The following is a 24,282-nucleotide window of genomic DNA, read 5'->3' on the forward strand; positions in this document are numbered from 1 at the left end:
AGTAATTTTACAGTTATGCTCCGAACAAAATTGGGACGGGCGCACGGGCATAATAAATAATGTAATGAATATTTCAAACGTGTGAACAATTCAAAATAAACAAGAGTCGTATCAGTATAAATTAACATTTTGAAAATTAAATTTGAAACGTCCCAGATGTAACATTTTCTCACATGCAATGTTATACTGGATTTGGACTTCGGTTTCAGACTGAACATTGACATTTAAATGATTAAATTGTCAACTGATTGTATAATTCGTGAACATAAATAATTAGAAGACAGTTAAACAAAACCATTTTAATGAAGAACACAGACAAACATTGCTAACAAAATATGCATACATGTACAAAGTATATACAAGAAGCATCAATGATTATCGCACACACATGTACGACTACAGGGAAAATGCACATTAATTTGGTCTTTATTTAGTCACGTGATACAGTGGAACGAATGTAGGACAAAACCCCACCAGTTAAAACCCCACCACTCAAAATTTTATAGAGTGGACAAAACCCCACCACTAAATTTTATAGAGTGGACAAAACCCCACCACTAAATTCTACAGAGTGGACAAAACACCACCACTTTAGTTTTATAGAGTGACAAAACTTTCTTGTAAACATGTTAAAAAACAAACAATTGTGCATCAGCAGAAACTCAAAAGAATGAGTGAACAACTCATCAATAAGGAGAAGACAGTACCTGAGTTTCTTCAGGCTATTGGCCACTGTATCCGCTTAAACTAAGTACAATGAAGGAAAATAGACTCAACTGAATAAACTAGAAATGTGCTATACAAAATGTGCTATTTTAATCATTAATTAATGAAAATGTGCTATATTCTTGATTAATAGTAAGAAGCTTATTTTTTATATAAATAAGAAATGAATTTGAAGAAACTAATAATATTCAATAATTCAAGGTCATAAATGTGGCACAGTCTCAAATAAATGACTACTCTTTGATGTTGATAAATTGTTTGTATAATCTCATTCATTGTATTATATTGCTATTGAAATAAATGCCATATGCTATAATTATCATGTTTTGTTCTTTAGGGATTTGGATGTGATGTGGTGGGGTTTTGTCCACTCTGTAAAATTTAGTGGTGGGGTTTTATCCACTCTATAAAATTTAGTGGTGGGGTTTTGTCCACTCTATAAAATTTTGAGTGGTGGGGTTTTAACTGGTGGGGTTTTGTCCGTCTTCCCAGTGGAACAGTCTTAACTCCAATTAGTCAACATTATGTTATGTGGCAACAGAAAATACAACTTGTACATAAAGTATAATATAATTACTTTTGTAATAAGATAATGTTCATTTTACACAAAAATAGCTGATCATTATGCAATAACTATCTTTTTTCTCTTTCGTTATCTGCATGATATAAATGCAAATATTTTTAGATTTTCCGAAATATCGAAATTCATATGCTGGTCTCATAAAACGTTTATTGTATCAGCCGTTTACCAGTCAATTTAACAATGGCGTTTTGTCAAGTAATGTGCAAACGAAAGACAGTCTGGATTTTGTTAAATATTTTTTAAATTCATGAGAAATTTAATTTTGATTGCAATACGGACGAGCCTATAATGCCTTATATTGTTGTATATAAAATGTTCTAGCTCTACGTGTCGTATAGCATTCTTTAACGAAAATTACCATGTTATTTATTCTTAAATATCATCACATTAAAAATTAGAAACACGTTTTTGACATAATATTATACATATTCAATGATACTTAAGTATACACAATTACCTTGAAAATGTTATATATAAATCAGTAACTGTTAATGTTCAATATACTTCAAGTTAACATATTAGTGGCTGATATACAAAACATTGTACTTAAAGTACAACAGTTCCGTTAAACATCTGTATAAATATTTGTAATACTCCATGAATAGTGAATATATGTGCAGTATAAATACAATATACAATCATATCTGTGGTATTTAACAGCATATATATAGAAACGAAAATGTATAACTACTATTCAACAGCGTTTAGCATAAACAAGTTAGCAACAACGCGACTAGATGGCATTCTGCCGGTGTCTTGTGTATTACTGATAGGTAAAGGTGGGGGAGTGGGAGTGGGAGATGTCGGGAGCGGACCAGTGCGGTCAATTGTTACATCGAAAGTGTCCACTTTGGTGACAATAACATCTGAAACTACAACTTCTCGACCTTGACTGTCACGTGCCACAGTGACATCACGCGGCTGGTTAAATTCATTTGTATTTCCGGCGCCTGTTACTGTGACATCAGTAGACGCTTGGTCAAATGTATTTCCGTTTAATGTAGATTCCGCTGTACCGGTAATCTCTCGAATATCGTTGACCCGCGGTGCGTTTCTATTCATATTTCGGGTAATAATACGTCCACGTCTTCCACGACGCATACCATTGATTTCAATTCCATTCACAGCATTTGATCCACCAGCTAAAAAGTTAGGAATGATGTTGCTTCTAGGTTCAATTTCTCGTTTTATACAATTATTTCTACACATATCTCTACTTAACCAGATGTTTCTATCACGAATGGTGTAACATCCGGTCAACTCGACGCAAGTTCCGGTTTTCTGGCTGTAGCTCCAAAACGATTTGCGCTCGTCTACCCGGCATACACCTGGTGTCGGGTTTAGTCGACATTCTGCAAACACAAATAAACAGAAACATAATTTTCATTTTCAAATAAATGAATATAGATCTATAACTTAAATATGTTTCACTCATTTTCACTGTTCATTTAATTGTTTTTCAGACCCTTAAAATAAGAGTAACCCAATCTATTCTCCTCATCCAAATGATCAGTAAAAGTTTGAGAACCATCCAATTATGACCTCACTTTGTACAATGTACAACTTGTACAAATACATGTACATGAATTTATAACTAATGACTTTAATAATTGGAGGTAGTCAATTGTACACCCTTTTGATGGAAATAAGTAATAAAAGAAAGATTCATGTATAAATGTACATGGTTCTGAGTGTTTGCCCCCAGTGTTAATAAGGTGGAGAAAATCAGGTTCAATTAGTTAGTTGATTAAATGAATGTGGTTCTCAATTCTTCAAATTTTGGGGAAAAATGTTTACAATTTGCACTTATATATGTGAAATTGACTAATTTATTATCATAGAAACACATACAAACATTTTGTTTGCACATATTTATTTTAAAGTTTTTGCAATAAATGAATTTAAAAACTTCCTTCCAATATCATTGTATATAGTAACTGCGGATAAATGACCAATACCTTCAATTGCATAGTAATAAAATGGATAAAGCGTTGATTCGGAGATTCTACACTTTATTAAAAAGTATCTAAAATATCGTCCTCCAGATCATACATTGTTTTATTGGGATTGAATTTCAATAATTTTATAAAACTGATTCCACATTTGTACAAATGTTTAAAATATATTTTCAGATGTGTTATATATATATATATCTGTAAATTATACAAACTTGTTCTGATTGTCGTTAAAGAATCATTAATATAATGTTTTTGTTAATTCCTCTACATCTCCTTTTAACCCGTTTATAAATAAAGGAATACTTTCAATCACCGATATGTTCCTCATTTAGTATTTTTTTAGTCTAGATGCCCAAGGTGGATTCAAAGGAATCTTAAGCTTACTTCTTAATTGATATTGTAATATATGCTATGATGTTTAATTCCTTATTTTCCATTAGTTCAGTGCCTTTTTAAATGCTTTTTCTCAGTTTCACACTCAATGAAATTCCGACATTAGCACCCATCTGATCTTCAAATATTAATCATAATTGGATCTTATCACTTTGGCCTCGTTTCCATTTTCACAATCGAAAAATCCTTATCATACTTTTTATTAATGTCCATATGAAATCTATATTGTACTCCATCTCACCTCTTTAATAAGTCCAAACAGTTCAAATGAAATCCATATTGTACTCTAAATTCAATATCATATTTAAAAAAAACCACCTGATTTTGTATTTTTTCTGTAATCTAATGATTTTTTTCTAAGATTTTTGATAATAAACGGTGGACTATAATACTGAACCTATTCGTCTCGCACACAGTTACAAAACATATATTAGATTCGGCTAGCGTCTCGTCCAATATAGATTTCACAGCTGTGTACTCGTCCAATATATAATTCAGCATTGTACTCAAAATGTAAATAACCTGATATTGTCTTATTTTTATCATTTATATTGTGTATAAGTTTGCAGTCAGAGTTAAAAAATAATTGCTTGTTTAGTTATGCAGTCCATTTTCATTTTCCTAGAGAAAATCAATTATGCTTGGTTACGTTTAAGAACATATATGTTCCCAAATTGTTCCAAAGCATTCATTTGGTTTTCAGACATTTAGACATTTTTAATACCACCTAGTAATATTAGCGCATCATCAGCGAACATTACATTTTTCAAAATTATACCATACGCCTTTTTAAATTCTGAGGAGAAAAAAAATCCAGTATATTATAAACGACTGGTAGAATAATTTCAGCCAGGTTTTTTTAACGATATACTAAATTAAAATAGTCTAAAGTTTTATAAATGAAATTGTGGCTACATCTTTTGATTTTTTTTCCATATTTTCAAAGATAAGTATTCCAGGAGTTTTGTGAATGCTGTGTATTCAACTATTTCATTTTATAACCCTATTGTATATACATTTGTATATAAAACAGGTGACTTTTGCAGACGATAGTATTTTTTTCCATTTTTCTATTTATTATAGATTTTGTTGCAATTTTGTAAATAACATTAAATCAACTACAAAAGTCTCCACTTTTCAATATGGCTAAAATCTTTCCGTTAGTTTAGGTTAAACGGTATGAGACTTTGTTTGTGTAGTCATTTATTAATTGTAAAATTCAAATGGAATTATGATACTTACCTCTCGCAATCCCGCCGATTGTGTACTCGGGTTGTCTGTTGTAACAGCCTAACTCACATTGTCGTCTGCTAGAGAAGACATTCAGGTCTCGTATACGGTAACAACCGTGTATTCTCTCACATGCACCAGTGGCTAGGTCGAAGCTGTACCATTCTTGCTGCTGGTTAGGAATACATGGTCTTTGTATCGGTGGTCGTAAACAAGCTTAAAATAACATGCAAAATTTAACATGGGTATAAATATAAACTTACTCTGCAAACTTTCTTTTTGTTGGGTTGAACACAAATTTTTACTAAGTCAGGGACAATAGCTCTATAAATACTGAATATATCCACACGGAAACCAACATTTCTGTAAAGTTTCAGGACTAGATCAAATACCTTTTTGGCTACCCAACACACAAGTTGAAAAAAGGCAAATGTTTACTAAGTCAAGGGCAATACCTCTGACAAAACTAAATTAATCAACACGCATAACCCAAGGTGTACAACTTCTCATGCTCATCAACATTCCTGTCAAATTTGTTGACTCTAGCTCAAACACGTTTAGAGGTACGTGCGACACATAATGAGACCGGGCGTACGGACTGATGCACAGCTAGACGGACAAGGGAAAATCTAAATACCCCTTCTCCCTAGAATTAAATATTACTGCCTGTCCAAAACAGAGTTCAATTAAGAATTCACATTTGATAATCACATATTTGAGAATTATGTAAGATATTTGCTAGCCTGTCATATCTTAGGAACTTCAATACAAATTAAAACATTAACAATACAGCAAACTTACTTCTTGCAACATCAGGCAGCGTTCCCGAGCCTGTTTTCGGTATGAGACAACCACTTCTGCAACCATTTCTGGTATACCAGACATTACGATCATTGATGGTATAACACCCATAGATCTCCACACAACCGCCTGCCTTCTTACTAAAAGTGTAGAAAGATCTTTTCTGGCTTTCAGTACAACGTCCTGGTATAGGGTTGAGCTGACAACCTACAATGGGAATGACCATAACAGTCTTGAAATGGAATATGTTTTATCTGTGATTTCTTGATTTTACCAGTCCTATTTCATAGTGAGTATATATATCTAAAATTTACAATTTACTAAATCGACAAAATGGGAAAGTAAAAATAAAAACATATATTACGTATTCTTTATTCTTAATGTAAGTATTTTTAGAAACACCGCACGTGAAAAATAAAGAAAAAAGAAATTTTTTAAACCAGAATGAAGTAAGTGACGCATTACCTAATGCTATATCATAGTTGGATAAATCAGGAATCACAGAAACATTGACGTGACATCTTTCATTACAGGCGTCCACAGTTCTCCATACATTTCTATCATGGAAGTCATAGCAACCGGTGATTTCAACACAAACACCTAATTTATCGCTATATGTATATACAGACTTTTTTTGACTGTCCAGGCAACGTCCGGGGGACGGAACTAATCTACATTCTGCAACAATAAAATACAATAAAATGAAAATATACATTCAGAATTATGCGAGTGCTCACAAAAATGAATGACTGATGACATGCATTAATTCAGGGAAAACCTTGTCCAGTATTTGTTCTTGTTATTAAATAATTTGTATGTTTTATTCTGCAGTAAATCTTATACATGTATGTATTGACAGTGTTTTTTTACATGAAAGTTTTCCCATCATTACAATTAACATAAATTAGGAACATATTTGAGCAATTAGAAATGTTCCAGTCTTATAATTACTTAAAACTGCCTTATTTTATATTTTATCCTTATTTACATGTATATGTCTGCCTGCTCATTAATATATATCTGTTTTAATAAAATACCAACGTGACGTTTACTTTTTCATTCAATTTTATACCTAATGGTTTAGCAAATGAAACATCAGTTCCGTTAACGTAGCAGCTGTTTCTGCACTCTGCACGTGACCTCCACGTGTTTCTGTCCCGGATGTTGTAACATCCCGTTATTCTCGTACATGCGCTCGTTTTGCTACTGAACGTCCAAAACGTCTTCTGCTGATGTTCAAGACAGCTTCCAGGAGACGGATTTATGTGGCATTCTAGAGGTAAAACAATAATGAGATAAGTAAATTGAAATACACCTCTAAGCTTTTAGTTTTCTATTCTTAATCTTATTTAGCGTTTTGTTAAATAAGAAAACAATCTAAATTTATATTCCTTAATAATTGTCTACGTTATGTAATAATAAGACTGAGTGAATCTGTTACCTGGGTGAATACGGAGACCTTCTATGTCGTAGGGGATTTCTGGCGCGATGATGGTCGAGTTTACACGACATTTAGTCCTACATCTGTCACGTGACGACCATACGTTCCGATCATGGAAATCATAACATCCGGTAATCTGCGTGCATGCTCCAAGCTTTGTATTGTAAACCCACACTGTATGCTCGTCACTTGGGAGACACCGACCAGGTGTTGGATTTAACTGGCATTCTACGTTAAATATAATTAAAACTATCTAAATCCTAGGTTTTTTATTCGCATGCTTTAAATGTTTCATTCCGCATAGCTGTAAATCACTGCATAAATTAAACATTTGATTAAGACAAAGTTGTGTCATGTTTTCTTTAAATGACTTAATATCAACAGCGTTTTGTTATTGTTCTTATTTTTTGCTAGACAAAATAACGAGAATTTCGTTCCTTATTTCAAACCGTCATATAAGTGTAGGATGTAATAAACTTACCGAGAGGCAAGACTCCACTGTTATCTTCCACTGCACTATCGTTCTTAAAACAATTATTTCTACATCCTTGTAAAGTGAGCCAAGTGTTTCGGTCATGAATATCAAAACATCCCATGATTCTCGTGCAACTGTTTGTCTTTGTACTGAATGTCCAGAATGTCTTACGTTGATTCTCAAGACAGAATCCGGGCGTCGGATTGATTAGACATTCTAATAGAAAGAAAGTAAAACTTAAGTTCAATCTAAAGCTTGTTATTAAAATTTCTGTTTGTATACAATAAATAAACGTAAATAAAGTAAATCAACCTTTCAATTAAAATATAAAAAATTGGTTTAAATGAACTTTGTTTGAAAAATTACCGGTGATAAAATTTATAACCAATCAATCATTATTGTATGAACAATGTACATGTATTTTTGTACATGTATGGTAGTTACCTCTTGCAATTCTGATTCCCGGCTCTATATTTATAATTGGTAAATCGGTCAATGATTGTGGATCTAACGGGTTAATGTTTGGCCGTGTGTTTGTTGTTGCCTCTCGAATGTCTACCATGTTTTGTTTGCCACGGATGTCGACGAAATTGCTACCAGACTGTCCGCCGCGAATGTCTTCCATTCCAGTTCCTGTTTGACCACCACGAATATCAATCATGCCATTTCCTGTTTGCCCACCACGGATGTCAACCATACCACTTCCAGATTGCCTAGCACGAATGTCAACCATTCCATTTCCTCCTGTTTGACCACCACGGACATCAACCATGCGAGTACCTGTTTGTCCACCACGGACATCAACCATGCGAGTACCTGTTTGTCCACCACGGACATCAACCATGCCACTACCAGTTTGTCCAGCACGAATGTCAACCATACCACTACCGGTTTGTCCACCGCGGACATCAAACCATGCCACTACCGGTTTGTCCAGCACGAATGTCAACCATGCCACTTCCAGTTTGTCCACCGCGGACATCAACCATGCCACTACCGGTTTGTCGAGCACGAATGTCAACCATACCACTTCCGGTTTGGCCACCACGGACATCAACCATGCCACTACCGGTTTGTCCAGCACGAATGTCAACCAGACCACTACCTGTTTGTCCACCACGGACATCAACCATGCCACTACCGGTTTGTCCAGCTCGAATATCAACCATACCACTACCTCTTTGTCCACCACGGACATCAACCATACCACTACCGGTTTGTCCACCACGGACATCAACCATGCCACTACCGGTTTGTCGAGCACGAATGTCAACCATGCCACTTCCAGTTTGTCCACCGCGGACATCAACCATGCTACTTCCTGCTTGTCCACCACGGACATCAACCATGCCACTACCGGTTTGTGCAGCACGAATGTCAACCATACCACTACCGGTTTGTCCACCACGGACATCAACCATGCCACTACCGGTTTGTCCACCACGGACATCAACCATGCCACTACCGGTTTGTGCAGCACGAATGTCAACCATACCACTACCGGTTTGTCCACCACGGACATCAACCATGCCACTACCGGTTTGTCCAGTGCGAACGTCAACCATGTCACTTCCGGTGTGTGCCCCACGTACATCGACCATGTTATTTCCTGTCTGTCCACCGCGAATGTCGACTATTCCAGCATTTATTCTTCCACCACGGATATCAACCATTCCAGCATTTACTTTTCCACCACGAACGTCAACCATTCCAGCATTTATTTTTCCACCACGGATATCGACCAAATTTACATCAGTCCCGCCACGTACGTCAATCATGTTTGCATTATTTTGCCCTCCTCGAATATCAACCAAGTTTGTTTGAGCTTGATCACCGCGTATGTCAACCAATGGACCGGATGCTCCCTGTCTAACGTCTACCATATTAGAAATTCCTTTGTCTCTGACGTCAATCATGTTTGTCCTTTCGTTTCTAACGTCAACCAGATTCGAAGAACCTACGTTTCTAGATGGAGAGCCGAGGTTACCTCGAACATCAACCATATTAACACGATTTCCTCTGACGTCAACCATATTGGCACCATTTTCTCTTACATCGACCATAGTAGAACCAGCATTACGTCGAACATCGATCATATTTGTAACGGGATTTCGTACATCCACCATACTTGAACTTCCGCTACTTCTAATGTCAGTCATTGTTGTTTTTCCATTTCTAATATCATTCATTGTCAGACCACCACCTCTTCTTATGTCAGTCATATCATGCACATTACCTGCTGTCCTTACATCAACCATATTCGCCCTTCCACCACTTCTAACATCGACCATTTTAGTTCCTGCACCATTTCTAACGTCAACCATGTTACTTGCTCCACCATCATTTCGGACGTCAACCATATTTGTTCTTTTGTCTTTTCGCACGTCGACCATATTGCTTGTTGCACCACCATTTCTAACATCGACCATATTTGTTCTTCTGTCATTTCTCACGTCGACCATATTGCTTGTTGCACCACCAGTTCTCACATCGACCATATTTGTTCTTCTGTCATTTCTCACGTCGACCATATTGCTTGTTGCACCACCATTCCTAACATCGACCATATTTGTTCTTCTGTCATTTCTCACGTCGACCATATTACTTGTTGCACCACCATTTCTCACGTCGATCATATTGCTTGTTGCACCACTAGTTCTCACATCGACCATATTTGTTCTTCTGTCATTTCTCACGTCGACCATATTGCTTGTTGCACCACCATTTCTAACATCGACCATATTTGTTCTTCTGTCATTTCTCACGTCGACCATATTGCTTGTTCCACCACCATTTCTCACGTCAACCATATTGCTTGTTGCACCACCAGTTCTCACATCGACCATATTTGTTCTTCTGTCATTTCTCACGTCGACCATATTACTTGTTGCACCACCATTTCTAACATCGACCATATTTGTTCTTCTGTCATTTCTCACGTCGACCATATTGCTTGTTGCACCACCATTTCTAACATCGACCATATTTGTTCTTCTGTCATTTCTCACGTCGACCATATTACTTGTTGCACCACCATTTCTAGCATCGACCATATTTGTTCTTCTGTCATTTCTCACGTCGACCATATTGCTTGTTGCACCACCATTTCTAACATCGACCATGTTTGTTCTTCTATCATTTCTAACATCGACCATATTTGTTCTTCTGTCATTTCTAACATCGACCATATTGCTTGTTGCACCACCATTTCTAACATCGACCATATTATTCATTCTTCTATCATTTCTCACGTCGACCATATTACTTGTTCCACCACCATTTCTGACATCGACCATGTTTGTTCTTTCGCCGTTTCTAACATCGACAAAGTTGGTCTGCGAATTAGGTCCAACGGGGTCGGATGTCGGTGTTATTTTTGGTAAAACGCAATTCCGCCGACAGCCTGCTCTTGTCAAGAATACATTTCTATCTCTGACACTGTAACAGCCATATATCTGTACGCATGAAGATGTTTTGGAACTATAACTATAGTAGTTACGGCGTTGATTCTCTGCACAATTACCAGGGGATGGATTTATTGAACACTCTGTAACATTTATATAATATTTACTTCAATATATCTCAACAAACATCAACTATATTTTAGAAAACGACAATGTGTGGATAATTTGGGAATATTGGAGAGAGGAAGAAAAAAAAAGAAAATGTCCGTTTTCAAGCAGACTATAATTTTAGGCAAAAACGGCACAATGATATAACTAGTATAAAAAAGCTGTTAATTCAAGTTATATACATTATGTGATATTAGAAAATGTCTAGTACTGTAAAAGGTATATAAATGTTGTCAATAAAAGTAATGATAACTTACGGGCATCTACATTTGGAGGACTGTCGGTTTTAAAACAACCTTGTCTACAAAGTTCACGTGTTAGGAAGACGTTGCGGTCTCTAATGCTGTAACAGCCGTATATTTCCGTACATCTATGTGTCTTGGTACTGTATGTAAAGTATGTGCGTCGGTCTTGTTCTCGGCAGCGACCGGGTGATGGATTAATTCGACATTCTGGAACAAAGTAGTACATATTAAATCTACTGCCTTAACAACAGAAGTGTAATGTCGCGCATGCACTATATTGTAAACTAAATTTTCTAAACACTAAACAAATTATTAATGATCACTTACCAAGACTGACGTCACGAATTGGAACAGGTGGTAGAGTAGGTATTTCTGGTGTTGTCACACCACTGCTACACGTTCTCTCACAGCCTTCCTTCCTCAAGAAAACGTTTCTATCCCTGATACTGTAGCAACCATATAATTGTCTACACGACATGGTTTTAGAATTATAACTCCAATAAGTTCTTCTCTCGCTGTCCGGACACCTTCCCGGAGCTGGGTTCAGGTAGCATTCTAAAAAACAAACAAAAAATGACATATTTCGTAACTTGATTTATGCTGCACCATTTAAAAAAAGCAAATTGTTTAATAACAATGTTACACCATTGTAATATAGAAGATTAAGTCTCGAAACGGCTATAAAGATCTTATACGAGTGACGGTAGGTTTAATATTAACGTATTTAAGGGTACATATCTTTCGTAATTCAGGAGATATATTTATCGTATTTGTTGGGCGTTCATTACTTCGGATAATGATAAGTAGGGATTTTATTGTATGTGATATACTTACGTCTATCCATGCCACCAGATGGCGTTACTGATTCAGGTAGGTAGCATCTTTGCCTGCATCCCTCTCGACGCATAAACACATTTCTGTCCCGGATGTTGTAACAACCGAAAATGCGCACGCAACTTGACGTCTTACTACTATACGTGTAGAAATTACGTTTTTGGCTGTCTTGACAAACACCGGGTGATGGATTGATTCTACATTCTAAAGTAATAAACAAGTTATATGGTAATATAGCAAACTTTTAAGGGTTTGATAGGTATTTCAAGAATGAACATCATAGTGTTTCAACACATGTTCCCTTCCACGAAGCTTGCAGTGTTTGTAAAGTCATATATACCGAGACTAAAAGGTTATAAGCATTTCAGTAGTCGATTATGTTTCAGTATGTATTATTTAGCAATATTATGCACACGAAAATAGGATTGTCTTTATCTAAATATTTAAAACCAATTTATTTACATTTAAGAACATAGTAGAAATATAAAATTGTGATTTATATAGTGGGGTAACAACAGACCTGGTGCTATAGTATATTTATCAGGGAGGGGCACCACCTCAACAATTCCAAAATCAACGGCAGGTGTCACAGGCTGTATTGTTATATCTCCGGAACAAGACTGTGTGCAGCCGGTGCGCGTAAGAAACACGTTTCTGTCACGTATCCCGTAGCAACCAAAGATGCGAACACACGTGTTGGTTTTTGTTGTGAATGTATAGTAATTTCTCCTTTCTTCCGGACGACACACTCCTTGTGAAGGTACTATGTAACATTCTGCAGACAGGAAAAAAAGCCAGTTTAGACTCTTAAAAAATTAGATTATTTTATCTAAAGATCTACAAGATTGACTGTACAGTATATAATAAATATCTTCTAATCTAAAACTGTTATCCGCTACATTTAATTAGTTACTCGTAGATCCATTTCATTAAAAAAAAATGTTTTTTTTATAGATTTGTTGGTTTTAACGAATGTGAGTGTACACCATACTGAAATAAAACTGAGTCATTCATCAAAACTAAATATCTTTTATTCGTATTATTTTGCTCTTTCTATAATTAATGTTTAATTAAATGGAATACTATCTCACGTGATTCCATGACACCGGAATGAGTGCTACCCTCGCTCAGAAAACAGCTCCGTCTACAACCAGGTTTTGTAAGATACACGTTACGGTCCCTGATAGAATAACAGCCGTAAATCTCGTCACAGTCTCCGGTCTTACTCGAATAACTGAAAAAACGTTTCTTTTCCCTGTCTGCACAAATTCCAGGTGAAGGATTGATTCGACATTCTGATGTAAAATGAAAAATAAAAGTTAACTATTTTACTAGGTTTATACATAATGTCATCGTGTTGAGTTTTTGTCTTGCGATAAATATATACTATAAACAATTTCAACTCTCAATATGATATGACATAATTGTTTTTTGCTTTTATTTGTTTTGTTTTTTGTTGTTGTTTGTTTTTCATGGAAAGCATATTAAAATATGAATCAATGAAAATGAATGTATACAATTTATGGTATAATTAGCAATCAATCATGTTCTCCGAAGCAAGCTCACTGTTGTTCTGTTCAATTAGATAAATTCGAAATGTAATACACGTGTTACAAAAGTATCTCTCAAAAACGATTGCTTATGAAATCACGGTATAAACCACACATATATTTGCTTAACTCGCAAAGATCATAAAGTACGATTCATAGTCATGGGGCAAAACTTTGTCCAGAATTTTAATAATTTTCCCATTATCCGCCCGTTTATGAATGCATGCTGGCATGACATGTATTAGCTATGGTTTGTTTGATGCCAAAAATGTAAGTATAAAATGTTTCGTGTGAATAAATGCAATTTCACACAAGCAATCCATATTCGGCATGTTTCCTTTTGTTAATTAGTGTTGATTTTGAGAAAACTAGCCTGCATTGATGAAAAATTTACATCCGCAAGTAAAATATTTCCCTTTGAAAAAGTGTATAAAATCAATTGCTAATAAATTATTATTTATAACTTATATGAAAATGCATATACACTTTACTTATATGCGACCTCGCTTTTTCTTCATAGAGATACCCACAGTGTCTTAAGTCTATATAGGAAAATCCAACTATGTCTGTTTCGGTGTCTCATTACACGTATTTGTCGTCTATTCTAAGCATTCCTAGCATACCAGAATTATGATAATAAAAATATCTGGCTGAATGCTTTAGAAATGAAAAAAACAATTTCTTACAATTGTATATTTAATCATAATAAAACAAGTTTTACCTAAAGCAATTTTTATATTAAGATCTATGGGTGGTGGAGTAACATCGTTCTTGTTACCAACACATTTATCTCTGCAGTTGTTTAAAGTCCTGAACACGTTCCTATCTCGTACACTGTAGCAACCAAATATTTGCTGGCAATCATTTGTTTTTGTGCTGAAACTCCACATAGACTGTCTGTCACTAGGGTTACACCGACCAGGTGATGGGTTTATGTAACATTCTAGAGTTGATAATACATTTATATAACTATATGACATTATGAGCTGTATGAGAATAAAAGTTAATAAAATATAAGATTCATTTAAACACAAGCATGCAATATAGCACCGCGTCCCTATTACATTGCTTTTATCATAACATTGCAGTTAAAACGATAAGGATAAATTTCAATTTGAGCACATGTTTATGCTGGCTAAAGAGTTTTCTTTCCTTTATTATTAAACCGCAAAAAAAAGAATTGAAATTGTATCAATATAATTGGAAATACAAACGAATAATATCTAAAACAGACTTAGCATCTGTTGTAAAACAAAGCAATTCTATGCTATCTGTGAAGCAAACCAATGAAAATGATTGTGTTTAAACGATATGAAATAGCAGAAAAATCATTCTAACATTATCTATGTAACAGGGTCATTTTAGCATATTCCCCTGTACTAGTAATTTATAATATGATCTATATTTTGTTTAAAGGCACACTTTGCCTAAAAAATAAACAACTTTGTCAATCTTTAGAACGGGCAAATATGAATTTCATTATGTCTAAATATATTTCTAGAGCATGATAGATGATTATCACATGAATACAGTAGCACTGTATAAGAAATTATTTATCATAAAAGTTGCAAAATGAAAACAAAGTAGTATTTTGACTTCCATACAAACTACTAAAATTCTAAATTACGATAACTGCATTAATTTTCAAAAAAAAAACCTTAAAAGCGAAACATAGTTCTATTAATTTGCGAATGAGTAACTTTTTGGAAACAAAAACAGGTCATCTAAAATAGTAAGCTTTTCAGAAAGAAACATAAAACTGGGACACAATGGGCCTTTAATGATTCATCTGCTATACCAAACATTTGATAGAACTTATATGACATCTAGGGCATGTCGGGCAATGATTAATACTGCTAACGGTAATCTTTCAATGAAAAACATATTTTTGTTGTTTTGAAATGCAAATATGGTTTATTTGTGTATAATATTACACCAGTAAATATCTAATATCTACGAATTAATCAAGATATATGAAGGTAACAAAAATGATTTTTACGATAGAATAATTATTTAGTTACTGTGCCTAACCGACTGTAACGTAACACTTTAAAATGCGTCAACCCTCGTATGTTGTTTACATTGACAAACATGTGACACTTAGGCGTCGTTTTATGGAATATATATGCATGTAATTAAGTGTCGAATTAATGTACATTTTATTGTATTGCAATAATTTGTAATAATCATGACAAATAGATTGTTATGCGGCTACATGACGTGATATGATTGAATGCACGTTAAACTGTATACAAACTGATTTTGTAACAATTTGATAAGCTTTGAAGTTGGTGTTATCCAACGTCATTGGAAGTATATCCCAGTATTTTAATCTGAAAACAGTATTACTAGATAAGTTAGAATGATAGGAATATCGTTTTATAAATTTTTTTGCCACTATATCAAATACATTAGATTTATGCCCTACAAAAATTGTTGGCTGTTGATGTTATCTCGCACGGAAGACGTCAGGTGCGACTTTGCACGTCGCATGAATATAATCGTTACCTATCTGTAAGTTTATATAACTTATTGATTCGCGGTTATTCTTATTTAAATTTGTCAATATATGATAAGATTCATCTGACGGCAAAAAAAAGTTTATAGTTAAATATCTTATCATATTTTCAAGATCAAAACCATTCCTTAAAGCACTTACGAGTTTCCCTCCTCCATTCTGGAGTTGGACCAGTTGTGTCTCTAATTATACAATTAGAACGACACGTGTCACGTGACAGGAACACGTTACGGTCTCGGACGCTGTAGCAACCGTAGATTTGCACACACGAGCCTGATTTGCTGGAGTAGGTAAAAAAGTTCCTTTTCTGTGATGGTAAACATACACCAGCAGACGGGTTGACTGTACAATCTGGAAAACAAGAAACAAATATGTGGTTATATCACAAGTCAAACATTACTGTTCGTTGCCATTAGGGATCTTTTGGCAGCTAATAAACATTATGGCATTCTACATTTCATGGTAATAATATGGCTTCAATAGAATTAAAATAAAGGTTTCTTACCTCTTGCAATTTCATATCCTACTTCCGCCGGAGGTGTGCTGGCAGGGAGCGTCTCCGGTATTCCCGGTATGATGGTAGGGAGCGGTCCGTTAGATGGTCGATTGATTATACAAACTGATCTACATCGTCCACGAGTCAAGAAAATATTTCGGTCGCTAAGACTGTAACAGCCGTGGATCTAAAATTCAAAGATAGTTAGATGTAAGGAATAATTAGTAAATTGCTATTTCCTTTATCTACAAAGTAATATAATTTTTTTGTATCTTTATAACAAATATTTGTACAATGCCTGACGATGGATACATATACAGCTACAAATAAATGCTCAATATAAAACTTTAGAAACATTAAATGCAGTAGGCCATGGTTACGAATGTTTCCTTTACTGTAGTTTTACTGTAGAACAATTAAATCTCAGCTCAATATAAACGAGTGGAAAGGTCAGAATGATGCAGATAAATTTGAAGTCAGAAATATACAAAAAAGAAATGTGACCTGTATACATGTGTTTGTTTTACTGCTGTAACTGTAGTATGCTCTCTTCTCGCTTTCTTGACATAATCCTGGTGATGGGTTCACTTCACAATCTAAATATATATTACAAATCAGTAGTCTTTCAAAATAATAGAAAAAGAAGTAACACTTTACATGTATAAGCTTATTTTTATGAATACATGTCGTTTGTTATGACATATGAATGTACAACATACACTCGTACATGTACATTTTACTTTTATTAATCACATGCAGTATTCCACATTACAATAATCTCTTTTCATGTGCAAATTTACTTTAGGTTGTTTCATTTTTTATTGAAAACATGTGTAATCTTCTAGTTAGATCGTCTATCTGGACTGGTTATGTTGCTATAACATATGTATTATTGTTCAATTATATGTCCAAGCGGAAAAATGAATATTCCTCGATTTTGTAATGAAGCCAATGCCTTCAGAAAATAAGATTGTCACTGATATATTACCGAGATAGGCATTTGTAGACGGATCATTCGTATCGGTTATGAAACAGCTTCGTGCACATTCCGCCCTTGTCCGAAATACATTTCTGTCTCGAATTCCATAGCAACCATACAGTTCTGCGCATGCACCAATTTTACTACTAAAGCTCCACATTCTTCTCTTTTCAGAGGCAGCGCATCTTCCAGGAGACGGCACTATTCTACATTCTGATTGGTGGAAAACAGATTGTGTTAAACGCTTTCACTGGATGATAAGAACTCTATAGTACTCCTAAGAAGGATCAAACATTTTAACTTGACATCATTTAAGTTTTTCTCTACAGTGTGAGAGTTATCGTTAAATACAGCATTGACCTAAAGTTATCATGTCTTTCTATTTTATAAAGTTTGCTCAGAACATGTTGATTAAAGCCTTAACAAATTAGGATACTAGATTTCACTAAAAAATATCTGTTAACCCGCCTGGGTGATCAGCAAACGCCAAAATAAATGTATCCAAATTATTTTAAAAGGAGAAACAATTTATATCATTTTAATTAAAAAATAGATTTAAATATTAGTGATTACTTGATTTTTTTTTTCAAACACGCAAGTCGGAATGACAATAAAATAAGTATTTACTTATCTCAAACAAAAATTGTCTAAAGCAGTTAGTAGTTTATGACTCGTTATCCAAATTCCTAAAACAATAGAACAGAATCTTACGTGGTGCTATATTTCTAGTTTGTGCGTCCGTCTGTATGGCAGCAACCAGCAAACACGCTACAAACGTTAGTAAGGATTTCATCCTGTATAAAGATTAAATTGTGAACAAAAACAACAAATATATTTGAAAATAAAGTTGCGACAAATGTTGAAATGAAATTTCAAATTTATCTAAAGTTTCTACTTTAAAACATAATTGACATAATAAAAGTGCATGTTTAACACAACAAAACAACCTGACAAAAAAAAAATGAAACGCGTACACACAAACGACATTTTTCTGTTTAACATTTTAATTAAAAGTCGCGATGATTTTAACAGAAACCTGGCGATCAGCATAAAAGCAGACGACATGCATGGGTAAGAGTTCGTATTAAGACGACCGTAGGGAGTCTTATCGAACTCTTACCCATATAACTGCAAATCGGCTCTTACAACTCGATATCAGATAAAAATATAGAAAGTGTCACCTCTTTAATTAAGCATAACATTGTTTTTCCCCAGCAGTCATGTACAAACATGTTTCCTTAAGTCTACAGGTGGATCGGGTCAAATTACCTAACTGCAGCAATGTAATCAAAGTAATTATTTTATTCACATCTTCATAATATCTTGGATTATTAATGCAGATCATTCCTATTACATGTATATGAAACTTACTTTTTCAAGAAAATAAAAACAGTCGTAAACATTTTTATGTTACTATGTAATCATTTGTCTCTACCAAATCCACGTGTATTATCTATGTAATAAATTTGAATATATACTCAAATTGCATCAGTGTTATCATCCTTTTTATTTTAGAAACACCTGACCTGGCTAATTAAATTATGCCAATCACAATTATCACTATCAGCACTGGTCTCTTCATGAAAAAGTGGCTACACTTATTACTGTCGAGTAAGAGCCGATTTGCAATTATGTATGGTTAAGAGTTCGTATTAAGACGACCGTAAGGAGTCTTATCAAACTCCTACCCATATAACTGCAAATCGGCTCTTACAACTCGATATCAGATAAAAATACTCTTTAATTAAGCATAACATTATTTTTCCCCAGCAGTCACGTACAAACAAGGATGGGGTCCAATTACTTAATCTTGCATGTAAAACAATGCATTTTCAACAATACCTAAGATTGTTAATGCAATTAATTCCTGTCATATGAAACAAAATAATGTTTTGCTTACTTTTTCTAGAAAACATAAACAGTCAGCAATTAATAATTGACATTTTTCTTAGAGTTAAAAGGATATCAAAAAGTTACTGTGTTTTCATTTGTCTCTGCGAGCTGAGCTCCACGTGCATTATCTATGTAATAAATTTGAATGTATTCTCACATTGCTACAGTGCTATCAGCCTTTTTAGAAACACCTGATCTGGCTAATTAAAATATGCCAATCACAATTTTCACTATCAGCACTGGTTTCTTCATGAAAAAGCGGCTGCACTAATTACTGCCGAGTAAGAGCCGATTTGCAGTTATATATTGTTAAATTATATGAGAGTAACATAAAGAATTATTTAATGGCTGAATATACTGAAAACTAGCGATATGTCGTGGAGAAGTTTCCTTAATTTATAATATTGAGCAAATTAGAATATGGCATCATTTGCTTATTTTACTAACCAACAAAATGGAACCATATGTAGTTATATTATTACCGGATGTATAGAATTAATTTGCCTAACATATCTGGTAATACAAACAACAGGAGTCTTATATAGATGTTTTTGTAAAATATCAGGTTTACAAATCATGGAATCACTTTCTTATAATGTAATATGACGAACAACAACACATGTTGAAAGTATATTACAACAAAACTATAATTTACAAGTAAATCGAATTACGACAAAAAAAACTTAGTTTGTAGTTTGGCATATATTTTCATTAGTTATTTAGCAAAATTAAATAAGAATAAAATCAAATCATCGAAACAAAATCTTTTCCTACTCACATTCAATGAACGTCGAAATCCAACAACGTTTAGATGTCACCTGTGAAATGCAACTCTGACGGGTCATTATATTTTTCTTTTTTATTGCTATTTTTACGACGTGTAATTATCACGTACATATCTGGACATGCAATTGAACGGACAATGTGTAGTGTTTTATATCGAAGAATGACACTTCTGACTTTAATTGATTATCATTAATTACCCTGATTCAGAGTAAACAGATTGGCTTCCTTTTCATGACTTTTCTCTTGTTTTTGTTTTGTTTTGTTGTTTTTTTTTTCAAGAAAAATAAACTTTGATGGACATAGATAAATATCATTCACCGAAGTTCTGCTGCCTCAGCTTGAATATCCTCAATGACCAACAATTCTAGAATATTTAGATATATATCTCGCATTCATAGACATGTTTTGTTACAATAACCCCGTACATTTTGGACAAATAAAGAGGTACCCATTGGCGTCAGGCCAGTGTATTGCTTTGTGAGCATAATATACTTTGTTGTGTGTAACCAACATACGATAAACAATAAATATAATGTACTCTTGTCTTGTTGTCTGTTGTATTCCCAGGATATGTGTCTTGATATACATTCCTGTAACATAAAGAAGAGGAGCTGTATTATATGTATGCGCAGATGACACACTCTCCAGTTCCTATCATTTTGAGAAATAGGCTTTCTCCGTAGAAAGAATGGCATAACATTTTTAAATTTGTTTGTCAATTTGTATTTACATTTAATTCTTGAAACATATTTTACAAATCAAAATGACTTCGTGTTACTTTCTTAACTATATGATGAAATATTAATCTGGAGAATTTCAGCTGATTATTAGTCGTCGTTATAATTAACCATAACATGTTGATGTTATTTTTTTATACTTATTTCTTAATTTATATACACGTTTTAGTTCCCAAGAATCCGTTCGTATTTCAATGTTTGCTTTTCTCAGTAATCTTAAAGTTGCATGCATTAAGCTAACATATTTCAACAAAATGCAACTTGAGAAATATGTTCTTAGATTGTAAGAACATTAAAAATATTCACAATTCAAGAACTAATTTACATATTATATGCAATTAATGACTGATTTTGCAGTATTTAAAGGCATATTTCTACTGCGTGACTAACGCAATAAGGGCTACTTTTTGCATATTCTGACCTTTTTTTTGTAAATACAACATAATCTTTATAACAGAGGCACAGATTACAAGGTGACATTTTGTAATTACATGTGTACAAATATATATCAATGTTAAATGGGTATCATGATAATAAGAGGTGATACTTATTGTTATTTGTTTAGGTGGGGGCTATGGATTTTTATCTTTTTTTCTACTTCATAGAGCTATGGCCATTAAAAGTTTTGTTGCATCAATAATAAGACTATATTGTTACTCATATTTGTTAATTAAAAGAACGATGCACCGTGCCCAAAAAATGATTGATTTTAATGAATTTAATGTCATCATTTGCATTTTTGTTGTACATTCTGTTACTCATTTGTTTTTTCAATCTCTTTTTATAAGCGTTTTTTCGACAACAAGTACGCAATTACCCGAATTTTCTCATTTATATTAAATATAAGTTAAATCATGATCGATAAGTTATCTTTCATAGTGGGTAATTGATAGGCGTTGTCACGGTCAGAGTCCGAATGGTGAAAAAACAAAACACCGTCATCACAACACGAACTGACGTAAAAACTAACGTCTAGTCATTCCGCATGTGCATTCGACTGTTTTACTGTCTACTATACAAGGTGATATCAAACAGTGGCTGGACAATTTGTACAACAACAGTACTAGTTATTTAGAGGTCATATTACAAACCTGGTAACACCGTGATAATTTACCGGAAATTTTAACAATTTGTGGGTTAAATAAAATATCATAATAGTTATATACATTAAAACTTGCAGGTGTTGCTCATATCCCTTAATTGTTTATGGGGGAGAGGGGGTTATTGAAAATTATATAAAAAATGAAAATGATAAAAACAGATAAGTGATAAATTTTATCAGAAGTTTAGGATATCAGTGATGAGCTTGTTTTTATGTTTTAATCTTTTATGCATTCATCTATTTCTTTTTGATTTCCTTATACTTGGTAAAAACAATAACAACAAAATCGATACCGACAATATTCATAATATAACATATGATACGACCAAGTTTATTTTATAATTTGATTTTGATTATGTTCTGTAAATGCTGTGTACATATATGTTATTACCTAGTTTACACATATTCAAATGAATTATTATTATTATTATTTCCTCCATAACTGAAGAGCTTTTACATAATATTGAATATAATACGCGTATTAAAATGTTAACATAGGATCATTTATACAGCAAAATTTAATATAAATACAAGATCTATATGTATAATATAAATGAGTAAAGAAAATGCATATTTATAATATGTACATATTTATAATGTACAAACATTCATATATTTACTCATACTGAAAGATAACTAATGCAATTAATCTGATAAATCTGAGAAGCCTACAGAAACTGGAGCTTCATTGAGGGCGTTTATGGTAAATAACCTTAAGTTAGCCCAGGATATTGTTGACAACATAAGGATCGAACGTGCGCACAGGATGGGTACCCACAGGGAAGGTGAGGGGCATGTTGGTGGTAATATAGTATGCAGATTTACGTTCTTCAAGTACCGTGAACTCGTTCGTAAGAGGCGCTCCGAGCTCAAAGGTACACGCTTTTTATGTTCATGAACAGTCTCCACCAGATGTAATGGCCATCGGTTGGTTCCCCTGATGAAGAAGGCTAAGGAGGATGGCAAAACCGATTGGATTTCATACGACACGCTGTACATCAATGACAAGCAGGCATAGGTCTAGGATTTACCAGATGTGCAATAGCCTTACTGATGGAAAATTAAATGATATTGATTTTGTTGCTAAAATCAGAGATAATTATATAATTTCTTTGTCTGAATCGTTGACTGATGGAAATTCAAAAATTGAATTGAATGATTCTACTTGTTATAATTTTTGAAAGGAAGTTTAGGCATAGAAGCGACAAAAGAAATAGTGGGGGTATTGTTTTGTATATTAGAAATGCAATGAAAAAAGGAATGCCAATAGTAAAAAATGATTTTGATACACTTTTATAGCTGAAAATAGATAAAGACTTTTTAATTTTCAACGTGATATATATAGTTGTGTGGTTTATATTTTTTGGTCTGACGTTTCTCATGCTGCCAATTTAAGTGATGAAGACTTATTTAATATTCTTGCACATGATCAATTTCACTTTGAGCATCAAGGCAGTGTAATGATTGCTGGAGACGGGAGCTGTCGTGTAAAAAACAAACCCAATTTTGTTGTCTGTGATCGAAATGTTAATTATATTGACCATGATGATTATATTCCCGATGTGTCATTATGCAGGGCCTGTCAAGATTCTTTGTGTAATGCAAGAGGGGTAAAAAGCTTGATTTTTGTAAATGTACAAATATGCGAATAGCTAACGGTTTATTAGGATCAGATTATCATTGAGGTTCATGTACTTGCAAATAGTACAATATACTACCTTCTTTTGAACGAAACTGATTTTCATTTGTTATGCTCCTTTGAAATTGGTCAATTTCATTTATTTAGCGACCATGCGCCGTTACTTTTTACATTAAATGCACGTAATCCCGCCGGTCCGAGCCAGCAAAGTGATGATGGCTCACATGCACATCACAAATGTAAACCGGAGTTAAACGATCAATTTAAATGGGATATTATCGTCCGGTTAACAGATTTTAATTCCGTTATTAACGATGCAGTTTC

General features: G+C 33.9%; 1 protein-coding gene across 1 annotated transcript; it reads right to left on the minus strand.

Annotated features, from left to right (window-relative positions):
• Positions 1-8,439: 8,439 nt before the first annotated feature.
• LOC132752976 (uncharacterized) lies at positions 8,440-20,526 on the minus strand. The gene is made up of 13 exons (XM_060743389.1): positions 20,473-20,526; positions 18,513-18,595; positions 17,811-18,014; positions 17,327-17,418; positions 16,832-17,009; positions 16,468-16,677; positions 14,530-14,751; positions 13,350-13,553; positions 12,779-13,033; positions 12,259-12,462; positions 11,752-11,979; positions 11,437-11,631; positions 8,440-11,154 (listed from the first exon to the last, which is right to left on the minus strand). Coding segments are annotated over exons 1-13 (4,716 nt in total). The 5' UTR covers positions 20,475-20,526; the 3' UTR covers positions 8,440-8,515.
• Positions 20,527-24,282: the final 3,756 nt, after the last annotated feature.

This window comes from Ruditapes philippinarum, unplaced genomic scaffold (genome assembly GCF_026571515.1).
Source record: "Ruditapes philippinarum isolate M1 unplaced genomic scaffold, ASM2657151v2 ctg476_1_1_1_1, whole genome shotgun sequence".
Lineage (NCBI taxonomy): Eukaryota > Metazoa > Mollusca > Bivalvia > Venerida > Veneridae > Ruditapes > Ruditapes philippinarum.

Coding starts and splice junctions, on each gene's coding strand:
- LOC132752976 (XM_060743389.1), bottom strand. Junction 17,010..17,326: donor AAACAAACACATGTATACAG/GTCACATTTCTT, acceptor TTTGAATTTTAG/ATCCACGGCTGTTACAGTCT. Junction 11,155..11,436: donor TCCTCCAAATGTAGATGCCC/GTAAGTTATCAT, acceptor TAAATGTTACAG/AGTGTTCAATAAATCCATCC.